This window comes from Dendropsophus ebraccatus, chromosome 13 (assembly GCF_027789765.1).
Source record: "Dendropsophus ebraccatus isolate aDenEbr1 chromosome 13, aDenEbr1.pat, whole genome shotgun sequence".
Lineage (NCBI taxonomy): Eukaryota > Metazoa > Chordata > Amphibia > Anura > Hylidae > Dendropsophus > Dendropsophus ebraccatus.
The window spans coordinates 70,486,524-70,511,881 of NC_091466.1; the positions used below are offsets into that span (position 1 = coordinate 70,486,524).

General features: G+C 43.6%; 1 protein-coding gene across 2 annotated transcripts; it reads right to left on the bottom strand.

The window, feature by feature from the left end:
* Positions 1-618: 618 nt before the first annotated feature.
* Positions 619-21,223, bottom strand: LOC138770245 (cholesterol 24-hydroxylase-like). 2 transcript variants are annotated; one of them, XM_069949158.1, is made up of 15 exons: positions 20,993-21,223; positions 16,610-16,687; positions 9,518-9,599; positions 8,788-8,858; positions 7,916-8,002; positions 7,649-7,787; positions 7,367-7,477; positions 5,765-5,921; positions 5,401-5,463; positions 4,714-4,786; positions 3,484-3,568; positions 3,242-3,352; positions 2,933-3,021; positions 2,770-2,836; positions 619-1,158 (listed from the first exon to the last, which is right to left on the bottom strand). In XM_069949158.1, the coding sequence occupies exons 1-15, from the start codon at positions 21,127-21,129 to the stop codon at positions 997-999; spliced, it is 1,512 nt and encodes a 503-aa protein (XP_069805259.1). In that variant the 5' UTR covers positions 21,130-21,223; the 3' UTR covers positions 619-996. The 2 variants fall into 2 exon arrangements, with proteins under 2 accessions (XP_069805259.1, XP_069805261.1); XM_069949160.1 differs by lacking the exon at positions 20,993-21,223 and adding an exon at positions 20,697-20,717.
* Positions 21,224-25,358: the final 4,135 nt, after the last annotated feature.

The following is a 25,358-nucleotide window of genomic DNA, read 5'->3' on the forward strand; positions in this document are numbered from 1 at the left end:
CAGGCTAAACACAGGAATTCCAGGCAGTACAGAGAGTCACGGCTCAATGTGTCCATCAGTCACATGACTGTGCTCACATGGCCTGGGAAACACAGGACTTCCTGTTTTCTGACTCTTTGAGAAAAACAGTCAGAAAAGAGGAAGTACCATGTTCTTTATGATAACAATTAAAAGAAATTGTGAATGTCAATTGTAAACTTACTTTATATTACATCTACTGTTGATTTAGATTTAGAAAGGTGTAACGACAGAGACACTTTAAGCCAACTCTATCTTGCTCTCACTATATGGGAGGTTCCTGTTAGTGTAGGGGATGGGGTTATAGTCAAGAAGGTATACTGGGAGGCAGATTTGGCTGAATTCCCAGATAGACTGTACAGCAGAAAAAGAAAATTTGTTAAAGGACGTATACTAGACAGGAATTGGGGTATTGGAGAGAACACGGTAGATAGTTTGCTGCAGAAGGAAAGCATAAAACACTACAAAAAGGAAAGGTAGCAAAATAACCTTATTTACCAAAATATATGTATTTATTCAGAAAACTCCTTTAACAACAAAGGCACTGTCTATTCCATTTGCCTTTACCGAAATTTGAAATGACAACCACAAGCCTTAGCGTGTTTTTGTATTTGTACAAGCTTTATTAGTAACATTGTTATTGTCATTCTCACTTTGGTTAATAAAAATTTTGAGAGTTAAAAAACAAAACATCAGACTTTAGAATTTTTTTTTATTGGTTCTCACATACGGTTTAGTGAGCTCTTTGTCCTATTTTCTGTATATATATATATTTTTTAAAATTCTGATATTCTTCATGTCCATGAGGCCCCTATATCTGTGTCCGTACTGGGTGGTGGATAAAAACAAACAAAATAGAGGACATATATATTTTTTATATAAAAAAAACAGTAGAGATTGTAAGCACCAAAGTACATTACTAATAAGCTTGTGTGAATGAGGTTGGAATATTCTTTCCTATGTGATGAGATGTTGTCGTTATTTCTGCGATGCTTTGTATTCACCTCGAGGCCTCAGTCTGCAGATCACACCATCCAAGGGGCGCAGGGTCCCATTATCTAAAATCTTGAAGCTCTGTCCTTCCACCAGCTCAAACTCGTATCTCTGTATAAGTTTGGCCATGACCACCTTTGTCTCCATCTGTACAGAGACATAGTTGCCAACATTTGAAAGATTTTTCCAGGGACACTTTAGTGTTGACAACAAGGGGTGTGGATTATTGTGGTTGTGGTCTCAGTGGGGTGTGGCCTATCATGAGTGAGGTTTAAGGGGCGTGGCTTGTCACCAGTGTCTCCCCCCCCCCCCACCAGAATTTTCCAGTTAGAATTTTACAGACAGAACAACAAAAAAGGAGCATTACACACCCAGTATCAGGTCCCCAGTATATTACACACCCCAGTGTCAGGTCCTCAGTATATTACACACCTCACCTTAGAGCAGCATACAGGCTGTGGCCCAGAGATAGCTCTACTGACTGACTGTATATACTGGTAGTTTATGCCCATATAATGCAGCTGCACCCCATATCATCATACTACTACCCCTTCATCCTCCTGCCCCTCCATCATCTTACTACTACCCCCTTCATCCTCCTGCCCCTCCATCATCATACTACTACCCCCTTCATCCTCCTGCCCCTCCATCATCCTACTACTACCCCCTTCATCCTCCTGCCCCTCCATCATCATACTACTACCCCCTTCATCCTCCTGCCCCTCCATCATCCTACTACTACCCCCTTCATCCTCCTGCCCCTCCATCATCATACTACTACCCCCTTCATCCTCCTGCCCCTCCATCATCATACTACTACCCCCTTCATCCTCCTGCCCCTCCATCATCATACAACTAACTTTATCTTCCTCCTGCCCCTCCATCATCATCATACTACTCCCTTTATCCTCCTGTATCTCCATCATCATAATACTACCCCTTTATCTTCCTGCCCCACCATCACCATGCTACTACCCCCTTCATCATCATTCTACTACCCGCTTCATCCTTCTGCTCCTCCATCATCGTACTTCTACCTCTTTCATCATCCTCCTGCCCATCCATCATCATACTACTACCCCTCCATCAAAATAGTACTACCCCCTTCATCCCCCTGCTCCTCCATCATCATGCTACTACCCCCTTCATCATCCTCCTGTCCCTTCATCATCATACTACTACCTCCTTTATCATCCTCCTGCCCCTTCATCATCATACTACTACCCCCTTCATCTGTATTTAAAACAAAAGAAGCCATACTCACCTGTATGGTTCCTCTAGTTCCCCAGTGACTCCTCTACCTGCTCTGTATGAGTGACATCACTTATGCCGGTGACCCCTTGTGGCTGGAGGCAGATACAGCGGGAGCTTATGGTTCCCTGCTGTGTCAGGACACTGTTAGCTATAAGCACTCATAAGTTCTTACAGCTATGGGCATGGGGGGCGACAGGGAGTGCGGCCTCCCAAGGCAGGGGCGGAGCTTCCCAGGACATACCCGGAACATGATTTTGCTGGAGCTCAAAATTGGGACAGTCCCAGCAAAACTGGGACTGTTGGCAACTATGCAGAGGGAATGTAGAAACATACATGCCAGTTTATACTGGCCCATACCCTTCAACAACAACCCAACCCTTGACTATGCTTCATTACCATGCTATTCTGCCACATATAAACTTATACTGGTGTGACTATGAGAAGTCCTGGGTACAGTAGGATATCTTAAGCCCTTCTTCTTTTTCCTTTTGACGAATCACCTACCTGGGCAAATACTTGTCCGATACATGATCGCGGTCCAAGAGAGAAGGGAAAGTAGACATATCCATGCCTGATTGTATAAAATAAGATGAAGATATATCCAGTATATACTATAACATAGGCCTAAAGATCAATCTTTTATTGTATTATGTAGGCGCACACTTACTTGGGAGCGTCAGGGTGGAATCTGTCTGGGTTGAAGACCAAGGGATCGGGATAATATTTTTCCATCCGACTCATGACGTAAGTGTTTAACTACGAAGAGGAGAAATGACTGCATAATAAATACAGTAATACAGGTAAAGGATTTTTCCAGAATGACACTGATCATCTAACCACATGATGGGTGACCGGTGATCGTCGGGTGTCTAGCTATAGGGATTAATGTAAAAAATTTGGTCACCAAGGATAGGCGTTATGCACGGCCGTCCTTGTCATGGCGGTATATACTTGATCAGCCGCGTCTCGCTCTTACCATGACATGTGATCCAGCAGGAATCCTCACACCTTCGACAACCATTTCCTCCTCTAAAGCCCTCGATGTTCCCGGTGCTGTGGGATACAACCTCAAGGTTTCTTTTAAAGTCTAAGGAAGAAATTCTTTTCATCAGTGTTTTTTGGCGGCAGATCTACACTCCACTTCCATTGCTTCTAAGGGAAAGAAGTTAGATTGTAAGCTCAGAGGGGGAAAAGCTGAAGAACACTGTAACACTGTACCTGGGAGAGATATTGTAATTTCCCAAGATCTTCATATTCAATGTCTCTTCTGGAACCAATAACTTCATCCACTTCAGCCTGGACCCTAAGACACCAGAGGAATTATGAGATCACTGTCAAAATATTACAGGATGTGAATATTCCATGCCTGGAGATGAATACTATAAGGAAGAAGAGAGTTGGGTTCTGCTGGAATTGAATTGTAAGTAGAGGTAGATAAGTGATACTCGTACTCACGTCTGACCGCCTTCTGCCCCCTAGTAGTGTAAAACCCGTTCTAGGTGGGTAGCACAAGCCCCAGTCGTCGGTTATCTAGGTGTCGCAGACTTCTAAGATTACCTGGTTGTCTAGCACTGCGCAGTAGGATACCTAGACCTTTACTTCTTGTAGCTTAGTCCTACTGGGGTCGATTCCTCTTACCTTCAGAAAATCGCCCTGCACTTTTGTGAGAGGTTCCTGGTGTGGTCTAGGGTGTTCCAAAGTGGCTTATCTCCCCTTAAGGTAGCTTAGCACTGCAAAACTAGTGACTGGGTCTGTAAGGAATGTCTCTCTCTGAGCTAGTGTCTCACACATCTGTCTCCTTGGACCTCCAAGAGCTAACTAACTGTACTTCCTCCCGCATGGAGCTAACTCCTCCTACAGGGGCGTTTGTGTACCCTCCTGTGAGTGGTGAGGCTGAGTGTGGGTGAGAGAAAAGAAGAAGGGGATAGGACAGAGAGAAAGAGCACCTGTAAGTGGTCAGCACACAAACACATTACATAAAACAGTTAACCCATTGACTTCAGATGTGCATTGTAGACAGTGGGGACAGCTAGTGGGGAAACTAAGATACTTTAACTCCCACTTTAATCTAAGTGAACGACTTACTGGGGTGTACATACAACCACACCCGTGGTGGGACACCACATATGTTTTGCAGGAAATGTTTTCTTTTCAGTCTGACACAGTGCTCTCTGCTGCCACCTCTGTCCATGTCAGGAACTGTCTAGAGCAGGAGAGGTTTTCTGTGGGGATTTGCTGCTGCTCTGGACAGTTCCTGACATGGACAGAGGTGGCAGCAGACGTCACTGTGTCAGACTGGAAAGAATACACCATTTGCTGTAGGACATACAGCAGCTGATAAGTATGGGAAGACTTGAGATTTTTTAAATAGAAGTAAATTACAAATCTATATAAATCCACATTATAAAAGCTTAGGGAACTAGGTCCTTTATGGGAGAATTTACTTACCTAGCTAGTATCTCAGGATGTCGCCCTAATTCCTGAACAGCAAAGGATAACTGGTTGGCGGTTGTTTCCTGTCCTGAAACCATGTGCAAGTCAATGGGATAAATGGATGGATGATAGGAGATGGATGGATGGATAAATAGATAGATAGATAGATAGGAAATAGGTAGGTAGATAGATAGATAGGAGATAGATAGATAGATAGATAGATAGATACATAGATAGGAGATAGATAGATAGATAGGAGATAGATACATAGATAGGAGATAGATAGATAGATAGATAGATAGATAGGAGATAGATAGATAGGAGATAGATAGATAGATAGATAGATAGATAGATAGATAGATAGATAGATAGATAGATAGGAGATGGATAGATAGGAGATAGATAGATAGATAGATAGATAGATAGATAGATAGATAGATAGGAGATAGATAGATAGATAGATAGATAGATAGATAGGAGATAGATAGATAGATACATAGATAGGAGATAGATAGATACATACATAGATAGATAGATAGATAGATACATAGATAGGAGATAGATACATAGATAGATAGATAGATAGATAGATAGGAGATAGATAGATAATTAGATAGATAGATACATAGATAGATAGATAGATAGATAGATAGATACATACATAGATAGGAGATAGATAGATAGATAGATAGATTTACCAACCTGCAATGAAGAAAGTCACAAAATTATCTATGAAATCGTCCATAGTGCAGCCGCCTTCCAGCTCTGAAAATACAATGATAGGAGGTGATGAGATATCAGGTATACTGTGGTATAAAAGTTTCCAAAAAGAATCATCTGTCTGTCCTAGGAATTATTATCTGGATAACAACCAATATGGCAGCTAATAGGGATTTAATAAAGAGTCATCACCAGACAGATCTGACATTCTGGTCTCTTCAGATACAACTATAGAAGGTCATCTATAGTCTATATATCTATATCCATTTCCATGTGTAAAGAAATGTTACTAGATATAAGAAAATTAGACTTTTATTCTCAATAGTCAGTGGTTTCGGGACCATACCGGCAGCTTTAAGGATCTGGGTGAGGATATCCTTGGGAATGTCTTCTCCATCTTGAATCACCTTCATCCTTTGCTCTATACAGGCCTGGCCCATTGTTCTCAGAAACGCCATGTTCTCTTTCACCTCTCTAATAAAAGCTTGTTTGTATGGATTAAACTAGAAGACGAATATATGAGACTGATCAGAGATTGTGGATAGTGACCTTCTTCTCCACAATGATATGTTAGGTATGGTTATCACCTATGCCTTTCACTCATCCATATCTGAGAATACACGTGGGTGTAGAAATAGTTATCTGTCTACAATGTATGGACAATAGTATGTAAAGTTACAGAGCGGAGTTACAGTCACCAATGCTTTGCGGACTCCATAACCTGAACAGGCATTACCACAAAAACTATGTGCCACCAGGAACCCATGGCATGGGTGGTCATGGCTGAGCAGCTGCATGCAAGCCTTACATCACCAAGCACAATGCCATGTGTCAGATGGCGTAGTGTAGAGGAAAATTCCTTATCTGGCATCTGATAGATGGGTCTGGGTTTGGTGAATATCAGGAGAACATTATCTGGTTGATTGCATTGTACAAGCTGTAAGGGTATGTGCACACTTTTCCACTGAGACTTTTAGCAGATTCCACTGGGTGGTCCCCGCTTGAGGTTCTGCCCGATCCATAGACTCAATGACATGTCAATTCTTAGCCAGAATCCTGCTCCACACAGATGAGGGGCAACACCCCGAAACAGCTTTCTGTGGATGGACACCTGGCCTTGGTTTTTCCCTTGTCATTACATTGACTTATAGGGCCACTTAATATGGTGGTGTTGGTGGTTTCCCTACAGGAGCCGCTCCTCGGCTTGGTCCTTCCCGGAGGGATATCTGGCTAGTCCTGTGTTTTGAGACTCTAAAATGAGGCTCCATGCACTCTTTTGCATGTCAATTATTTGGGCAGACGTCGGAATTCACCGGCAAATATCATTGAGTCTATGGATGGGGCGGAACTTCAAGCGGATTCTGCCGGGCAACCTCCGTGGAAATTCAATAATGTGCACATACCCTAAAGCTTAGTGGTATAGGGATAATGCTATGGGGTTGTTTTTCAAGAGTCTGCCTCTACTAGTCCCAGCGAAGGGTAATCTTAATGTTTGACCATACCAAGACAATTGTTGCATCCAACTTGGTTGGCACAATTTGGGTTTGGCCATTTCTTATTTTAGCATGATTGCAGCCAGGAGGGTCCATAAAGACATGGAGGGGGAGTCTGATGAGGAAGAACTGGACTCCAAGACTGGACCTCAACCACATAAACACTAGGGTGGAGATTGTGACCCTGGCCTCTCCCCAACATCAAAAATTCTCTTCTGGAGACACCTCCAAAATCTTCCCAGAAGAGTGGAAGCTCCTATTCCTGCATCGGGGAGTGACCCCATATAAATGCCTATGGATATAGAATAAGACGTCCTAAAAACTCAACTTTTGTCAACTCAGCTTTGATGTTTATGTAGTCAACTAGGCAATGCAGGGTATAGAGGAGCTACAGCCCCAACATTTTCCAGTATTCATGCCGGAAAAAAAAATATTGTGCTGGATATAATACAAACCATTGCCAATGGATTCCTTTCTTCTACCATCCCTTTCATAACAATTGTTATAGCTCGTGGAAATGGCGTTTGATCATCCTGAATAGCATTCAGCTCCATCCCATAGCCAAGCTGAATAAAAGAGAACAGAACACAAAGTGAGCCTGATCTGAAGCTGGAGTGCATTGCTTTACGTTTCCGTTCAGCACCAATTTTTCTATTGGTCTCATGTGACATCACCAAATCGGGCACAATGATGTCATCAGCCCCAAATCATAATATATTGAATGAATTCCTTATTACCTTGGCGATGACATCCAGCGTGACTCTGCTCATTATATCGTGCATTCTAACGTGACTTTTCCAATCTGCTTTTTCGGCCAGTTTGTTCACCATCTCTTCGGCTTTATCGTTAAAGGTTCCTAAAGATCCAATCAGGTTGCTGAAGAGGAAGGTACCATATATATAAATAGTCAGAGTAAGATATGTCGGCCGTATACTACTCCTGAGTCATGTCAACAACTACTCCAAACCCACCCATCCAACACAACCTCCCCCCGGACTACTTACGCTTTGCTGAATGCTGGATCCATGATCCTCCTCTGTTTGTGCCAGTGCTCATAGTCCCGATCAGAGAGTAAGCCTTTTCCCAAAAATCTAAAAAGAGACATTAGAACATGATAATAAAAATCTAACTGAGACTTATGGGAAACAAGGGTTGGTTTTAGGCTTTGTTCACGTCTGCGGTTGGAAATTCCATCGTTCTGCTCCATCATTGGTCAGAACCATTATAGAAGGCTGGGTTCATTTAATGATAGAGACACATAGCGCTGAATGGACGCCATTGACTATAATGGGGTCTGTCATTATTCCAGTGTTTTACCATAACAGTCCTATTTTATCTGCTGCTAGAACCTGCAGTGGAGGCTAGTGATGGAATATCCGATGCAGATGGGAACACTTGGATTTTACAATATTACAATAATTGGTGACATGGTCCCTCTGCTGCCACCAATGTCGGGAACTGCAGGACTGCTCAAGCCCTGATCCAGTCACTAGTGTTAGCAATACTGAGATTCCCCTAATGTCCATTATAATGCAGGTTAGTATTAAAACAGACATTAGAGGTGGGGAAGCTGTCTGTGTTAGTAGCGTGGAAGCTGCAGCATCCTATAACAGCGAGCAGGGATAACTGTCAATCACTGCTCGCTCCACTACACTGTGCTACTGACACCGACAGCTTCCCCACCTCTAAGGTCTATTCTAATAAGGGCGTGCATTAGAACAGACATTATATATAATTGTGCCAGGACCAGGGCTTGAGCAGTCCTGTAGTTCCTGACTCAGACATATAATAATATCATTTTTAAATAAAATTATTTTAAATATATTTTGTAAAATACTGTATAGAGATTTCTACAACTATGTAAATCCATTGTTACCTCTTTCCGAACATGGAGTGTAGACGATCGTAGAAATCATCTTTGGTGTATTTGGGCGACATCAAAAATTCCTTTAAAATATAGAAACAAATTAATTCTAATAAACTACAAGTACAAAATAGAAGACTAAAATGACAAGAGGGCAAGGATAGACACGAGGAATCCTACATTACTCACAATACAGAACACTTCCACTTTGTAGGACTATTCCAATGTCACATCATGACGCAACTTCCAGAGCGATTCTTTATGTACATTAATTTAAGGGAACCCGTCACTAGGAAAATGCTACCTAAGCTATTGCCATCATGTTATAGAGCAGGAGGAGCTGAGCAGATTGATATATACCTTTATGGGAAAAGATTCAGTATAACTTGCAATTTATTTATTAAAAGCTCTGATGTTTTCATGCTAAAGAGTCCAGTCCATTGAGTGACACCGCCCACTGGACTCCTTATCACAGGATGAGCAGGGATTTCAATCAACATGTTACAAGTTATACTGAATCTTTTCCCACAAAGTTATATATCAATCTGCTCAGCTCTTCCTGCTCTATAACATGATGCCGATAGATTAGATAGCATTTTTTATGGTGACAGGTTCACTTTAAGCCATCATGTAAAGAGCAATGATCTGTCTGCCTCCTCTCTGGATACATAAAATTAAAGCTTTATGAATATGGATCCTGTATAATGCATCCATGTATATGTAGGAGTGTCTGGTCACTTACCTTAACTCCATCAGGACTAAGAACAAAGATCATCACCTTGTGTAATGCATTAAGACGTATCACCGGGCCGTACTTCTCCATCCTAGAAATACAGTATTAGGTATAAATGTAGAATATCATCACAGCCCGAGTGGATATACCAATCCTCTACTGAGAATTATGTTTCTGTAATTTTATTAATTGCAATAAAATATTTGGGGGCTGGGAGATTCAATCAGACATGAAAAGTTACTGATGGCGGCGGCTTTCACTGCTGAGACCTGCCGCCATCCTGAGATACAGCTGTCACTGCAATCTCTGCAAACACATGGTGAAGACCGAACATTTTGACAATTAGGCCTAGGAGGTAGGACATATATGTGGCCAGATGTACAGTACATGCCCTTTGTTATAAACATTGGTAAAACTATAGAGGAGCTTAGGCGTAGGGTTTCCAAACACCTTAGCACCGTCCGCGTAGAAGTGGATACACCACCCTTAACTCATATGGGGTTTATACATAACGGCCAATTAGAGGATCATATACGTCTGTGTCTGATCAAAATGGGCCCACGGGAGGGGAATGTGGACACAAGTCTATTAAAAGAAGAGGCCAAGTGGATTTATAGACTACATAGTCAATCACCCCTAGGAGCTTCTTCTATAATTGTCTCATAGATGAGTCTTGACTATACCTACCTACCTGCCTTGGGTTCTCTCTCCCTCTCCCCAACTACCCTTCCTCCTTCTGATACTAGATCCTATTGGTGACTTATCTACTTACACTAGGACTGAACTATGGCCCCTAATGCCCCTGTGGACATCTATTGTATATGGGCACCATGTCAGCATAATATGTAGAGAGTTCGGTTCATTTGGGACACCTGGAAGTGGCAGCACCAGCACTGGCACTTTTTTAGACCCAAAGAGACCTGGAGGTGGCAGTGACAGCAAGAGTATTCTTATTGATCCTAAGGGGCCTAGCACCCACACCTGGAGGTGGTAGTAGCAGTTGGAGGTGGCAGCAGCCAAGATAGCCAGAAAGAACTTTATTTGGTAAAACAAAACTTATGATGGTGCCAAAATATATCCAAAACAGGGAATGTGCGTAATATGCCAGGTGCTTCAGTGGGTTAACTTCACCCAAGATAGCCAAAAAATTGGTGTTGGGAACTGATCAGTGTCCCAGCGCTGTTCACACCAACAGATTTTATGATATTAATACTTTTATTGTTAACATTCTCAAGATTAGAATCTCACACCAACTATTAGGGTATGTGCACACTACAGAATCCTGGCGGATTCTGCCGCTCGCACCTGAGCGCATCTCCGCCCGTGCCATAGACTCCATTCTATGCACAGGCAGTCTACCCAAAGAATGAACCTGAGAGCCTGGTTCAGTGTGTCTATGGGAGGGCTCAGGTGCCTCCTCTCTCCACGGTTCTCCTCTCAAAGAATTGACATATCAATTCTTTGAGCGGAGAGCGGAGGCGCACAAGCCCTCCCACAAACACACTGTTTAACACCGTGGCAGGCAGAGCTCTGCCACGGAATTTGGCTGAATTTGCTCAGTGCGAACATTAACCTTTTATTTCCAATTGAAATTCCTCCCGTAAAATTTGAACAGAGCAATGCCCAATTGTGTTCAATGGGATTTCCGCTCTGTTGTTAACACGGCAGAATTTTCCAGGTTAATTCTTTGGGTGGATTCTGCTTGAGGAATCCTATAGAAGTAAATGGGGCATGAATTCTGCTCGAATTTTGCTTGCATCCCGCTCAAATTCTGCTCCTATTCTGTCAAAGCTGAATGGGTGAGGAATTTCAAGCAGAAAACTTTCCTCTTCGATTCCTCAGTGTGCACATACCTGATCCTCTCCCCCAGTGAGCTGTAAGAAATTTCTAGTCTTGAGGGTAAGTGCAGACTATGGAATCCGCATGAAGCACTTCAAGCGGATGCCACTGCACGCCCCCACTTCAAGTTCCGCCCATCCCGTAGGTTCCATTCTATGCCTATTCTAAATTCTATACAATGGAGCCTATGGGACGGGCAGAGCTTCAAGCGGGGGTGCGCAGTATCACGCAGCGGAATCTGCTTGAAGTTCTACGTGCAGATTCTGTAGTGTGAACATGCCCTTACAGGTGAGAGTATACATGCACCCAGTCCCTGGTCATGTGCGGGGATAGGTGTCATGACATGAATGGTACATACATGATATGAGATGCCGCCTCCCCCTGGTCCGCTGACATGCGGCTTTGCTCCATGACTGGAGTATATGAGATGCTGACTGCTCTGGGCCGGAAAGATTATTATGCAAAAAAACTCATTATTTCATTAGAATTTAAGGAATAGTCTTTCCCTGTGTAGCAATAATTTGTGCGAATGTTGTTGTATTATGGTGAACGAATTCAGGTCATTAGCAAAAGCGCTCATCTGCAATCGTTTATCGTTAGAGTAAACGAAAAATCACTTTGTCTAATAGGACCCTATTCATAAGTCCAGTCATATGCGTCACTTCAGGGCTCAGGCAGTCCATGCGCTAAGGACCCTATTCCACAGGACGATTATCGTTCGCATAATCGTTAACGATAAACGATCCAAACGACCGCTATTGCGAAAGACCTAAAATCGTTCACCCATTTACATGGAACGATAATCGTTATTTATGATCGTTCTTGCGGTCGTCTCGTCGTTGCTATTGCGTTCGTCACTACTGCGAACGACCGAACGACATCTTATTCAATGCGAACGATTTGCGAACGAGCAACGATAAAAATAGGTCCAGGTCTTATTAAACGATCAACGATTTCTAGTTCGGTAGTTAATCATTAACTGCTATTCCAACGAACGATTATCGTTTAGATTCAAACTATTTAACGATAATCTGAACGATACTCATCCCGTGGAATAGGGCCCTAAGTGTCCTGACTGCTCAGTGGAGTTATATGTTTGGGGGCTGACATGCTCAGTGCATCAGGCGTTCACAGATGGAGTCTAAGGGCCCTATTCCACCGGACGATTATCGTTCAGATTATCGTTAAATCGTTCGAATCTAAACGATAATCGTTCGGTTGAAATGCAGTTAACGATTAACGACCGAACGAGAAATCGTTGATCGCTTTATAAGACCTGGACCTATTTTTATCGTTGCTCGTTCGCAAAATGTTCGCAAATTGTTCGCATTGAATAAGACATTGTTCGGTCGTTCGCAATAGATACGAACGCAATAGCGAATAAATAGAGGAAAAAAACGATCGCAATTACGATCATAAGTAACGATTATAAATGTAAATGATTGTAAATGATTGAACGTTTTCTGTTCTTTCGCAATAGCAGTCGTTTGAGATCGTTAATCATTAACGATTATGCAAACGATAATCGTCCGGTGGAATAGGGCCGGTCATGATACACTGAGCATGCTCCTCACCAGGTCCGCCCCCTGATGACTCACTGAGCATGCTCCTTACCAAGGTCTGTCCCCTGATGACTCACTGAGCATGCTCTTCACCAGGTCCGCCCCCTGATGACTCACTGAGCATGCTCCTCACCAGATCCACCCCCTGATGACTCACTGAGCATGCTCCTCACCAGATCCACCTCCTGATGACTCACTAAGCATGCTTCTCACCATGTCCGCCCCTGACGACTCATTACCTTGATCCTGTGTAGGAGGTAGGGGATTCCTGTAATGCATCACAATGTGATTGCTCACACAGACCTATCCTGATTGCTTTTGTTACCACTTAGCAGTATCACTAAATGTGAATGGTGAGACATCCATGAGTGTTTGGGGAGGAGCTATTCAGGTAGCTCCATTTATACCCGGCCTGCCTGGCTGGCAGGTTGATAGCTGTCTCTTCCTTGAAGATTTTATGTAGAGCAATGTAATGTGCTGCAGGGGTAGTGCAGATCTCTCTCCCCCCTTACATTCAAATTTGGCTTTTGCTTCTTTACAGACTATGATGTGAAAATGTGGGATACTCAGCTGGCAGGAGAGTGGAGTGCAACCCTCCCCGGCTGTATCTCAGTATCGCAGCGGAGACCCGGTGTGATCAGTACCTTTTGACATGTTTGATGACATATTAGAAGTTACTACAAATGAAAGTAACGCTTTAAGACTTCCTATACTAAAGCTAATGGGCATAGGCTGTCCCCTAAAAACAACCCTATAGCATTATCACTCCTCCAGCCTGGCAGTCGCCAAAACCAGACCCGCCAGACCCATCAGACACCAGATAGAGCAGTATGATCCATCCCTCCATGGAACATATTTCCTTTCCATCTGATGCTTGGCATTGGTGATGTAAGGCTTGCATGCAGCTGCTCAGCCATGGACACCCATACCCTTAAGTTCCCAGTGGGGCACAGTTTTTGTGTTGATTATATCAGGTGGGGTTTGGCCTTCATAGCATTTTTTTGCCTTCACGTTGTTGTACGCTTTCTCAGACATATGACACTGTCTAGCTCTGCATTGCAATATGTCGACCATTGGCCACAATACAAACAAAGTATAGCACGTAGTATTTTAAAAATGAATGCAAAATGCATGAAACTCCAACAAAGGCAAAAAGACTTTAATTTAGTCAGTGTTCAACTAGCTGATCATGGGGCCCTGACCGATTGGACCCCGACTCACCATGAGAATGGGGTGTTAGTGAGCGTGCTCGACCATGACTTCACTCATTCTCAGGGATGCTAGGAAGTCCCATAGACAATATTGCTTTGTGTAATAGTACCCTTACATTGTTCTGTACAGCTGATTCAGAGATATCCTCCTGAATAACAAGGACTCTGAGCACTGCACAGTAGTCCTCTCTATTACGTGTGTGTGCTCAGTAGTCCTTGGTATTTATGAGCACCAGCTCCCTCTGCCCACCGGCTGCTCATTGGCAGGTTTTTGCCTTTACTGTGTATACTGTATATATTGTGTATAGGCACACAGCTGTCAGGAGCTTGTGGGAAGAGGGAGCAGCCCATTCTCCTGCATATTAGGAGAACGGCTGAATAGAATGATGTAAGCAATATACTGATCTGTTCAGCATTTCTGTCACTAGTTTATGCTGCCTTCCTTTAAGGCAGCATAAAACTAGTGACAGGGGTCAATCTTATAGAATGCACATGACATGGGGCCCTGATAAAAACATTATGCTTTTTTTGTGCTTATTTAAAAAAAAAAAAAAAAGTAGATGCAGGCATATGTCCATATTAGCTGTTAATCGTGGTCCTGCTGGAACCAGAATAGGACCTATTGCTTCCCAGTGTCATTGTTCCTGGTGGTTATCATTATAGTTGAGAAGACCATGGCAATCTATATAGGTGATAACAATACATCTTATACATTTGGATTCATAGGGGTTAAACTGATGGCAATATAACAATATAGAATAGAAGCTATTGTAGTGTCCCAGTATAGGTGTGTGACTACGTCTGTTATACCACCTGTATAAAGGTATCACAGGTGTCACGCTCTGGGATGATGGGTGCCTTTCTACACTATCACCACTTGGTGTCTCACTCTCCCCTATTTGTCCTAGGCACAGCTGAAGGAAAGGGGTTAACTTCTGTTCTTACTGTTCACTAATCAACCAATCATTGGTGCAGATACCACACACACTCCTGACCTATTACACTCCTTCCTTCTCCTGTCTTCAGTATGTCCCCACCAATGGGAAGCTAGCCCTAGTCAACCCTATATATAGGTTAGTTCAGGGTGGGAGAAGTCTTTCAGAGAGAGAGAGAGAGACAGCTTGACTAAAGTAACTATGAACTGTTAAACCCAAAGGTGGGGTAACTGTCACCTGGGTCAACCTTGCAAGCTAAGGGTTGATCCTCAGTGGGACAAAGGGCCTCAGCTGGAGTATCCCACTGGTACCTGCTCGACTTCCTCGGGTAATCTTGAGGGGTTAGCTTTACCCAGTATTTTAAGCCTGGGGACTCGTACTACCAAACCTGACACTCAATGGACTAGTCACTACCTCAAGCACAACCTACACCTGTATCTGCACCTGTTCCTATACTAACTTGTATTGCACTGAAGATTTCCAGTAGACGTTACTATTAAGTGCTGGAGTCTCGGTTTAGTTTTCTGTCGCACCTGCACCCACACATTGTGCTACCCTATACAAAGCTCAGTGCCAGTGTGTCCGGGGGTGGGTAATGCCACTCCTTGCCCCCCCCGGACAACTGCCCTAGGGAAAACAACAGAGCCCACCAGTGGTATACTACCTAAACACCTCTGGCCATGGCACTATTATGGATAGTGTCAGAAGTGTAGCTACTGGGAGGGGGGACTTATACTGTGGGGTCCATCCAAGGGTCGGATCCACCTGGTTCTTCCTGTTGAAATCACAGCTTGTTCTTTACCAAAAAGCGACAAAGCAGTGGCCAGATTCTGAATATACACCCAGCGCACAAGAATGTGTGGTTGGCAATTAAGCTCCATTCCTTTCAATGGAACTGAGTTGCAAAACCTGCACCCAAACTGGAGACCAGAGTGGTTCTGTCTCTGAAAGAAAGTGGCCATGCTTTTTTAATGCTAGATAACCCCTTTAATTTTCACCATTTTTAAATCATTACCGTGTTTAGCCATCCCGTGATCTCCAGTATAATGTTCACAAGCGTTATGTAAGGTTGAACCCTGGACTACCTTTTAATCCTTATCTCAGCCTCAGGGTCAGGGCCGGGTTAAGTCATGAAGGCCCTGGCCTGTCTAGATTATTAACCTTCACACTATCTCCTATCTAGTCTCTGTTTAATGGGAGTTGGTGAATATTCTCCACGCATTTCGGCCCCAGTCACTGATTAGCTTAGTGGGCAATCCATCAGCCGGGCACATAACCTTTCAGCTGAAGGAGCCACAGGTGTAAGCGAGGCCCGGGAGCAGCGCTATGGCAAGTATACTATGTTTATTATGTTCCGGAACCCCCTGCCTTCCTGTCATTTTTTAATTTAACAGGACTTCTCCTTTAAAAGAACATTGGCCAAACCCACTGAATGTGCATTAAGGTAGCCCATGGCATGTTGGATAGGAGACCACCAGAGCCATCTGGGAGCAGCTCACTCCTCTTTCCCCATTGACAACACATGCAGAAAATATTTGACGTTTAGATACGTACCACTCAAAGAACGGTTCATAAATGACCACGTTATTCTTCATATGTTTCATCAGTGTTGGCAGGTGCCCCAGGAAGAAACTGCAGAGCAAATATAATATATCACTACATATCTATTACATCATTACAGGTAACAGGCAACTTTTCCCCAAAATGGAACACATGCACCTGTGGTGAGCCCCCATAAGGTGTTATATCGGAGGACAGAGGACGCTAGGTGTTGTAGTGTGACGCCACTCCTGTGGTGGATGGCCGAGATACAGCCGGACCTTAATGGATTGTCACATGACGCCAGTGCCAGGTGGGCACACAGGTGTGATGGCACGCCTGCTTTTAAGGCATAAGGCCGGTTGTACCCTTTTCCCCTGGGGTCAGTGTCCTGCCGGGATGCTACCGGGTCCCTTGGGATAGTGTAGTCACGGATTATGTAGTCACAGGTGTCCAGAGCGGTGTAATGACCCTCCCGGATAGTAGGACCCGCCACCCACAGAAAGGGGAAATGTCTCAAGGTTGCGGTGTAGATGCTGTGCAGGTGGTAGTGAATAATCACAGACTCGGGGAGAACGTTGAGTTGGTTTACTACTTGTAAATGTGCAGCCTTGAGATACACTGGACAATAGTTCCAATACAGACTTGAACATACGACAACCAATTCTGTGAGATAAGTGCTGAGTAGGAGATAGTTGTGTTGAGAGAGTTGTGCTGAGGTAGAGTAGCAGAGAGGAAGGTGCCGTGAGAGTCTCAGCCCATGTAGAAATGTGCTCTGCCAGGATGTTGGAGGATATAGAAGAGTACTTGTAGTAGAAGTAGAAAAAGAACACCTGTGCCCGTTAATTGACCTTTACTTAAGTCTTCGCACCACCTTGGCCAAACCGTACTAATTGGTGACACAGGTCCCAGACCTTGTTACCTGGGCTGAGCAGAATGCTGAGGCTTCCCTGCTGACACTCGCGCTGAGAGATGGCGTTCATAGGTTTACTGCAACTTTGCTCCACCCGGATCAGTTCCTGGCTCTGTGGCTGTATAGTTGATACTGTCCTGCACTAATCCACGGCGTAGGTTGGGGTTATCTGTTGGCTGGTCCTCACCTAAGACTTTTAACATTGCATAGTGCTTTGTGTGGGTACATAAGAGAAAGTTGGTGACAGTGTGCTGTCCTGCGTCCTTGCCATGCAGGGCACTGGCTAAGACTGAACCATGGGGACCTGGCAGAGGACAAGACCGTTGTGGAGAGCTATCTGAGTTGCTTCCTCTCTCCACACTGTCCCGAACAGAAAGCTCTTGCTCCTCCCCTACCCAAGGGACTAACTTCCTCTACAGCGTGTAGGGTGCGCTGTGATTTGGTAAAAAGAGTGCAACAGAAGAAAGACAGAGAAGAGGTGATAGGACAGAAGAAAGTAAAGCAGAAATCCTAAAGGTTTACAGATTCTGGTACACACAAACACAATAACCCTTTGCGATCCTTCAGCTGTGCAGCTTCCACATATCAATACATAGTGACATCTAGTGGTCAACTCTTAATACTACTTTTACTGTAAAATGACTACAAAAAGTACAGACTTTTGCGAATGGTGTGAACAATAGTAACACCCCTAGTGGAACACCACACACCCTCAGCTAAGTCAAGTACGCAAGTGAACAGGGTGATAGGAGAGATAAACCAAAGAATGGGTTTTAGATGCTGCTTTTTTACCAGATTGGGCTGGTACTGTTTCTTTTCTCCAGTCTGTGCTGAGCTTGGCTCATTTACATTACTTATTCACTGAGCTTGGTCCTAGTTCCGTATCTATTAGCTAAACTTGGTTTTGGTACCATCTCTATATGTTTAATTTGTTCTAGTATCGTATCTATAAGATTTTACAACTTGGTTGTGGTACCATCCCTATATTCTGAGCTTGGTTTTTGTACCGTATCTATTAGATTTTAGTACTTGACTTTGGTACTATCTCTATATGCTAAGCTTGGTTCTACTGCTGTATTTATGTAGCCTGTCTGGTTCTGAAGACACTAAGGAGGTACCCGGACTCTGTGGGAGGCACTATCACAGGGAGAATGTAATCAGAGACAACACTTTGCTTATTTAGAGCATGTAAATAATTAGAGATGCGGATGAGATAGCTCCAAATGTCCAGCTTTATAACCTACACAACAAGTAACATTTTATAGGTTATAGATGCTGCTATAAAACCAGATCAGTACTTTTTTGATTTTGTTTAGCCTGTACTAGGCTTGGTCCAGCTATGCTACTTATCTACAGAGCTTGGTTCTGATACCGTATCTATCTGCTAAACTTAGTTTTGGCATCAGTTCTATATGCTGAGCTTTGTTCTAGTACCATATCTATTAGATTTTAGAACTTGATTTTGATACCATCTCTATATGCTGAGCTAGGTTCTGGTGCTGTAATTATGAAGCCTGTCTGGTGGAAGACACTAAGGATGTAGATGTTGCCATATAGATGCTGCTATATAACCAGATCAGTACTGTTTTTTTAGCCTGTACTAGGCTTGGCCCAGGTATATTACTTATCTACCAAGCTTTGTCCTGATACTGTATCTATTTACTAAACTTGGTGTGGTGCCCACCCTTGGTGTGAAGGTGGGACAGCCGGTCATGACGCCAGTGCCGATTGGGCACACAGGTATGGTGGCATACCTGCTTTTATTTTAAAGGGCCGGAACACCTTGTTCCCCTAAGGACAGTGACCTGCCGGGTTATTGCGGGGTTCCTTGGGCTGTTGTCACAGTGGTCCGGAGGGGACTAGTGATCCACCCGGACTATTGGTACTGCCACCCACAGTAAGTTTAAATGTCTCAAGGATTGTGTGTATACTGTGTTGGTGCTTGACAAGAAATTACAGAGTCTTTTTATCATAAATAAAATCTGTTTACTCTGAAGATACTTGTATGCGGCAGAACATGCAGCTTCGCATTGACACAAGACTTTAGGCTTAAGTAACACACTTGGTTTAGGAACTAGATCTGTAGTGACAGTATAGATGGTAGTACAGTCGTGCCGACTGGGTTGTGTGCTGAGAGGTAAAAAGAAGAATCAGAAGAGCAGAGAGGAGGATGTCGTAAGAGTCCCAACCTAAGTAGTACTGGGCTTTGCTGCGATGTTGGAGGTAAAAATAGAAGAATACTTAAGAGAGAATACTTGTGGCCGTGCATCGACTCTTGGAATGAACCACCTATTGCCCTACCAGTGTCGGGGGAGCCGTCCTAGTGGGTGACACAAGCCCCAGACCTTGTTACCTGGGATGAACGGAATGCTGAGGGTTCCCTGCTTACACCAGCGCTGCGAGATAGAGTTTATAGGCTTCCTGCAACTTTGCTCTATCCAGATCAGTTCCTAGCTTTGCTTTTGTGGATACTGTCCTGCATTGTGACTCTCCTTGTACACGGCGTGGGTTGAGATGATCTCTGACTTGTCCTCTCTAGTGAAGGGTTTAACAGTAAACCTACTCAACTATATTCCAAAGACTCTGTAATTATTCGCCCCCACCGACACAGCACACACTGCAACCTTGGGACATGTCCCCTTTCTGTGGGTGGCGGGTCCTATCATCCGGAAGGGTCACTATACCACTCTGGCCATCTGTGATCACACTAACCCAAGGGACCCAGTAGCAGCCCGGCAGGACACTGACCACAGGGGAAAAGGGTAAAACCGGCCTTGTAAAATAAAAGCAGGTGTGTCATCACACCTGTGTGTCCTCCAGGCACTGGCGTCATGTGACAACATCCCAAGGACCGGCTGTATCTCGGCCATCCACCACCGGAGTGGCGCACACTACAACACCTAGCAAGTGACTGGCCGATCTGATATAACATCACACCGGGGGTACACCACACATATACTTACAGTAGTGACATCTTGTGGCGAAACTTTAACACTACTACATCACCACTTACTAAAAGTACCGGCTTTTGCGAAGGGTGTAACTAACAGCAACACCCGTGTTTTGGTACCATCTCTATACAACCAGCAGGATTTTATTGTTTAAAGGTAAAGTTCATAAACAACAGTTCATAGCCTAGATGGCTAGGTGTTATCTACTGCAAAGATATACAGATAGTATGAATTGTACCTTGGAGTGTTTGCACGTCCTAGCCGTCAACTAGGGGTCGAAGCCCACTAAACATTAGATAAGAAGACGTAGAAAGATTATGTAGAGCTGAAGAACTTATAAGCAAGCTACAAAAGTAGTGACAAAAGTTGTTCCAGACTGGCTGGATCATTGCACAGAAAAGTAGATCAGACAATGCTTGCTGTCAGTGAATGAAAAAGACTGTTAATAAAAGAATAAAAGATGAAAGAAAAGTAAAGCAATCATCAGCAAGCAGAGATCTCACAACGTGTATAACACAAAGCTGCAGAACTCACCTGTCTCTGGGGGGTCCAGGGATGTGGTCCCATTTTAGGTGGGTGTAATAGACGTATCCAAAGCATAGAAGGAGAACTATGACGGCCAAGAGTAGGAGCAGCAAAACGGCCCCAATAATAAAAGCCCAAATCCCCATGTTCTTTCTAATGCTCTGCCCTGCTGTGGTGACACTTGTTCTATGTCCTGACAGGACAGAGGTTGTCTGGGATCTGTGATATGGTTGTACGCTGCCTACAGTCCCATAAGATCATCCCTCCCCCAGGAGGACTAGGAGGAGTTCTGACAGCTCAGACATACAGTGCAGGAGTGAGCACAAAACTACCAGCAAACAAAGAATGATAATAATAATAAATTGCCTGAAGACGTCTGTACTACATTACATAAAGGGTGTCAGTGCTGCCGCCTCTGTCGTCTTACTGATTGTACAGGAATGGAGGGGGGTTTTTTCCCACCCCCAAAATTGTTGGTTTTTTTTTTGTTGATGAGTTTCAGTTTTTATTACCCAATATGTATACTGTTTTGTTTTTTTTTACACCTACACACACACACATATATTTTTTATTATTATTATTTATTTTATTTTTTTTTGGATCGTTGCACAAAAAAATATTTTTTTTTTACGTGGCTGCAATTTCCAAAGCCATACCTTTTTCTTAGCTTATTTTTCTGTGGGATAAGTTGTAGTTTTTATTAGCGCTATTTTGGGGTGCATAAAATTTCCTTGTTTTGGAGGGAGGGGGGTAGCATAAATAAAAAGCAAATGCACAATTGTCAGTAAGGCTGGGTTCACACTACGTTTTTGCAATCCGTTTTTTTTTTTTTTTCATCCATTTTTTGCAAAAAAAACCCTAAGGCAGGGATGGGGAACCTTCAGCCCTCCAGCTGTTGTTAAAGTACAAATATAAGTATAAGTATAAAAATTTGCATTTTTTTTAGACTTTTACAATATAGAACCCCTTTCTAATGAACAGTTTTATTTATTTTTTTTTCTCGCAATAAAACCCCTTTTTTCTATAAAATTACTTAAATGCTATGCTCTACATTGACATTAGTGTTTGAGGAGTTAATGTGACTAAGAGGGGGTTAACTAGTAAACCGGTCAGGCAGGGGGCTGGATAGAGAATGAAAAATGAGAATACAGGGGCCCCGGGAGGGTGAGGATGCTAAACAAGGCGGCTGAGGAGAATGTTGGAGTTTTGTTGGGACAGGCTAAAAAAGCATAAAGAATGAACACAACACTAAATGGGTGAAAATATAAAAGGAGATAGAAGAAGAATCCTGGAATACACAGGATTTATGTGGAGCTGATAGAGACATTATCCGTGTAATCAGATTCCTATGGAATTTCCTGCAATTGTGAGGCCTCACGAAAAAACCGCTATACTAAGGAAGGCCTAATAGTATTCCTGTAGTCACATGCCACAGAATAAACAGGATACATGTGCAGTTTATAGGGGGATGAACAGGATATGTGTGCAGTATATAGGGGGATGATATGTGTGCAGTATATAGGGGGATAAACAGGATGTATGTGCAGTATATAGGGGGATGATAAGGGCAGTATATAGGGGGATAAACAGGATATATGTGCAGTATATAGGGGGATGAAGAGGATATATGTGCAGTATATAGGGAGATTAATATGTGCAGTATATAGGGGGATGAACATGATATGTGTGCAATATATAGGGGGATAAACAAGATATATGTGCAGTATATAGGGGAATGAATAGGATATATGTGCAGTATATAGGGGGATGATATGTGCAGTGTATAGGGGGATGAAGAGGATATATGTGCAGTATATAGGGAGATGAATATGTGCAGTATATAGGGGGATGAATATGATATGTGTGCAATATATAGGGGGATAAACAGGATATATGTGTAGTATATAGGGGGATAAACAGGATATATGTGTAGTATATAGGGGGATAAACAGGATATATGTGCAGTATATGGGGGGATAAACAGGATATATGTGCAGTATATAGGGGATGAACAGGATATGTGTGCAGTATATAGGGGATGGACAGGATATGTGTGCAGTATATAGGGGATGGACAGGATATATGTGCAGTATATAGGGGAATGAATAGGATATATGCGCAGTATGTGAGGGATGGAAATGGTTAAACATGTGTGCAGGATGTTGTTTGTAGAATGTGTGCAGGATGGTGTTTGTAGCAGTTGTTGAGACACCTTGGAGGGGAATGAAAACGATTAACCATTGAATGTGTGTAACATGTTGTTTGTAGACACCTAGGGGGAGATTTATCAAAGTCCTGCCCGAGGTGAACACCAGGGAGAAGGCGCAGATTCGCATCTTCTCCCTCCCAGATCTCATTGTCAACCTGCAGTGTCCCACTACATCTTTTCTTCTTTTCTTACAACTAGGCAAAAGTGTCCAGTTGTCACAGTAAGAACAGAAGGCTGCTGTACCTTATTCCAACCACTAGGTGTCACACTCTCCATCAGCACAGCTGCTGTCAGAGTAAGGTTTAGCTACACACACACTTCTCTAGTCTTGACTACCCTTTAGTTTTAGTTAGTTAGTGCCTGGCTTCAGGCCACACTGACCTGCTCTCCAGAGCTAGTGACTCAACCTCTATGGGTTGCTAGACTTCATTCCCAGGGAAGCCAGAGACAAGGGAGTCTCACCCCTTGCCTACGCCATGGATTTTTCTAGTTTCAGGACAGTCAACCTCCTAAAGAAAGGAGAGGAACACTAATACTGTACAGCAGTAGAGGACAGTGCAAGTTAGCCACTCTACTGACTTACACTCGGCTGAGTAAGAAGGCTACTACTAGCCAGCTACACCTAGTGACAAAGACCTGGGACTTGTACTACCACATTAGGACGGAAACTCGACACTGAGGGGCAGAAGGCGGTTAGGTGAGATAACTGGGGCTCATCTATACATGAGTATGGGGTCTTTTACTTCACCACATCCTGGTAGAGTACTTACTTAAAGGGATAGTGCGGCGTCTAACATTTATTCACTAGATAACACATTACAAAGTTATACAACTTTGTAATGTGTGTTATTTAAGTGAATGGCCCCTTCCCCATGTCCCCCCCACCCCGGAAGTGTGGTGTGGTATACTTACTGAATTGCTGTCGACCCCGGCCGCTATCTTGCTGTCGACAACGTCATCTTCGGGAGGACCTCTCCAGCCGTCCCTCATGCCGGCCCCCCCTCTGCTGTGTCATCAGCTGCTCAGCCACAGTTGGCTGAGCATAGTTATGAGCAGCTGATGACGTGGCAGAGGGGGGCCGGCATGAGGGACGGCTGGAGCGGTCCTCCCGAAGATAACGTCATCGTCAACAGCAATTCAGTAAGCATACCGCACCACACTTCCAGGGTGGGAGGGACACAGGGAAGGGGGCCATTCACTTAAATAACACACAATACAAAGTTGTATAATTTTGTAATGTGTGTTATTTAGTGAATAAATGTTAAACGCCGCACTACCCCTTTAATTAGGCATGGGGCCCTTCTATCCAGCCCCTGACACCTTCTACTGTTATGTTCTATGCTATGTTCTGCTATTTGCTGTTATTGATTTTTGCACTACTACTCTTGCACTAAAGATACCTTTTCTAAGTAAAGTTGAACATTGTTTAACCCCTTAGTGACTGCCGAACGTGTTTTCACAGCGGTCACTAATGGGCTTTATTCTGATACATACGTCTTTTAACAGCGGATGTATCGGAATAAACTGCCGCCCCTCTGCAGTGTGACAGCTGATCCCCCACCTGAAACTGCCCTGAGCTGAATGCCCCTGGGCTTACCATGGAGATGCCTCTGCCTCTACAGTAATGTACACTAGTGTAAAAGTGAAAAAAAAGTGCACCAAAACACCCCCCCAGCCCCCCCAATAATAAAAATGCATTACATTCCCTATACACAATAAAATGTCACTAGAGATGAGCGAATACGATTCGATCGAGTAGGTATTCGTTCGAATATTGCGGTATTCGAAAGATTCGAATTCAATCGAGTAGTGAGTCGAATACGCGTGCCTTTTAGCCCAGTAAAAGGCACGTGATACGTATTGTTCCAGTAGCCCAGAAAAAGGCACGTCATACATACTGTTCCAGTAACGTTCGTACAGTATTACGTGTGATATGCGCGAATAACATGACGCTCTGTGGACGCACATTAGAATCATGTATGTAACACTGTGCAAGAAATACAAAATGTGTGAACATTGCCATAAATGTTCGTAAAGCGTTCGCAAAAATTTTCCTTCGCAACTGCGGAGAGTGGCATTATACTGTGATTTTGGGGTCTTGGGTGCACCCAGGCATGCTCCCCCTGTTGTCCCAGTGTCATTCCGGAGGTGTTCACATCGTTTAGG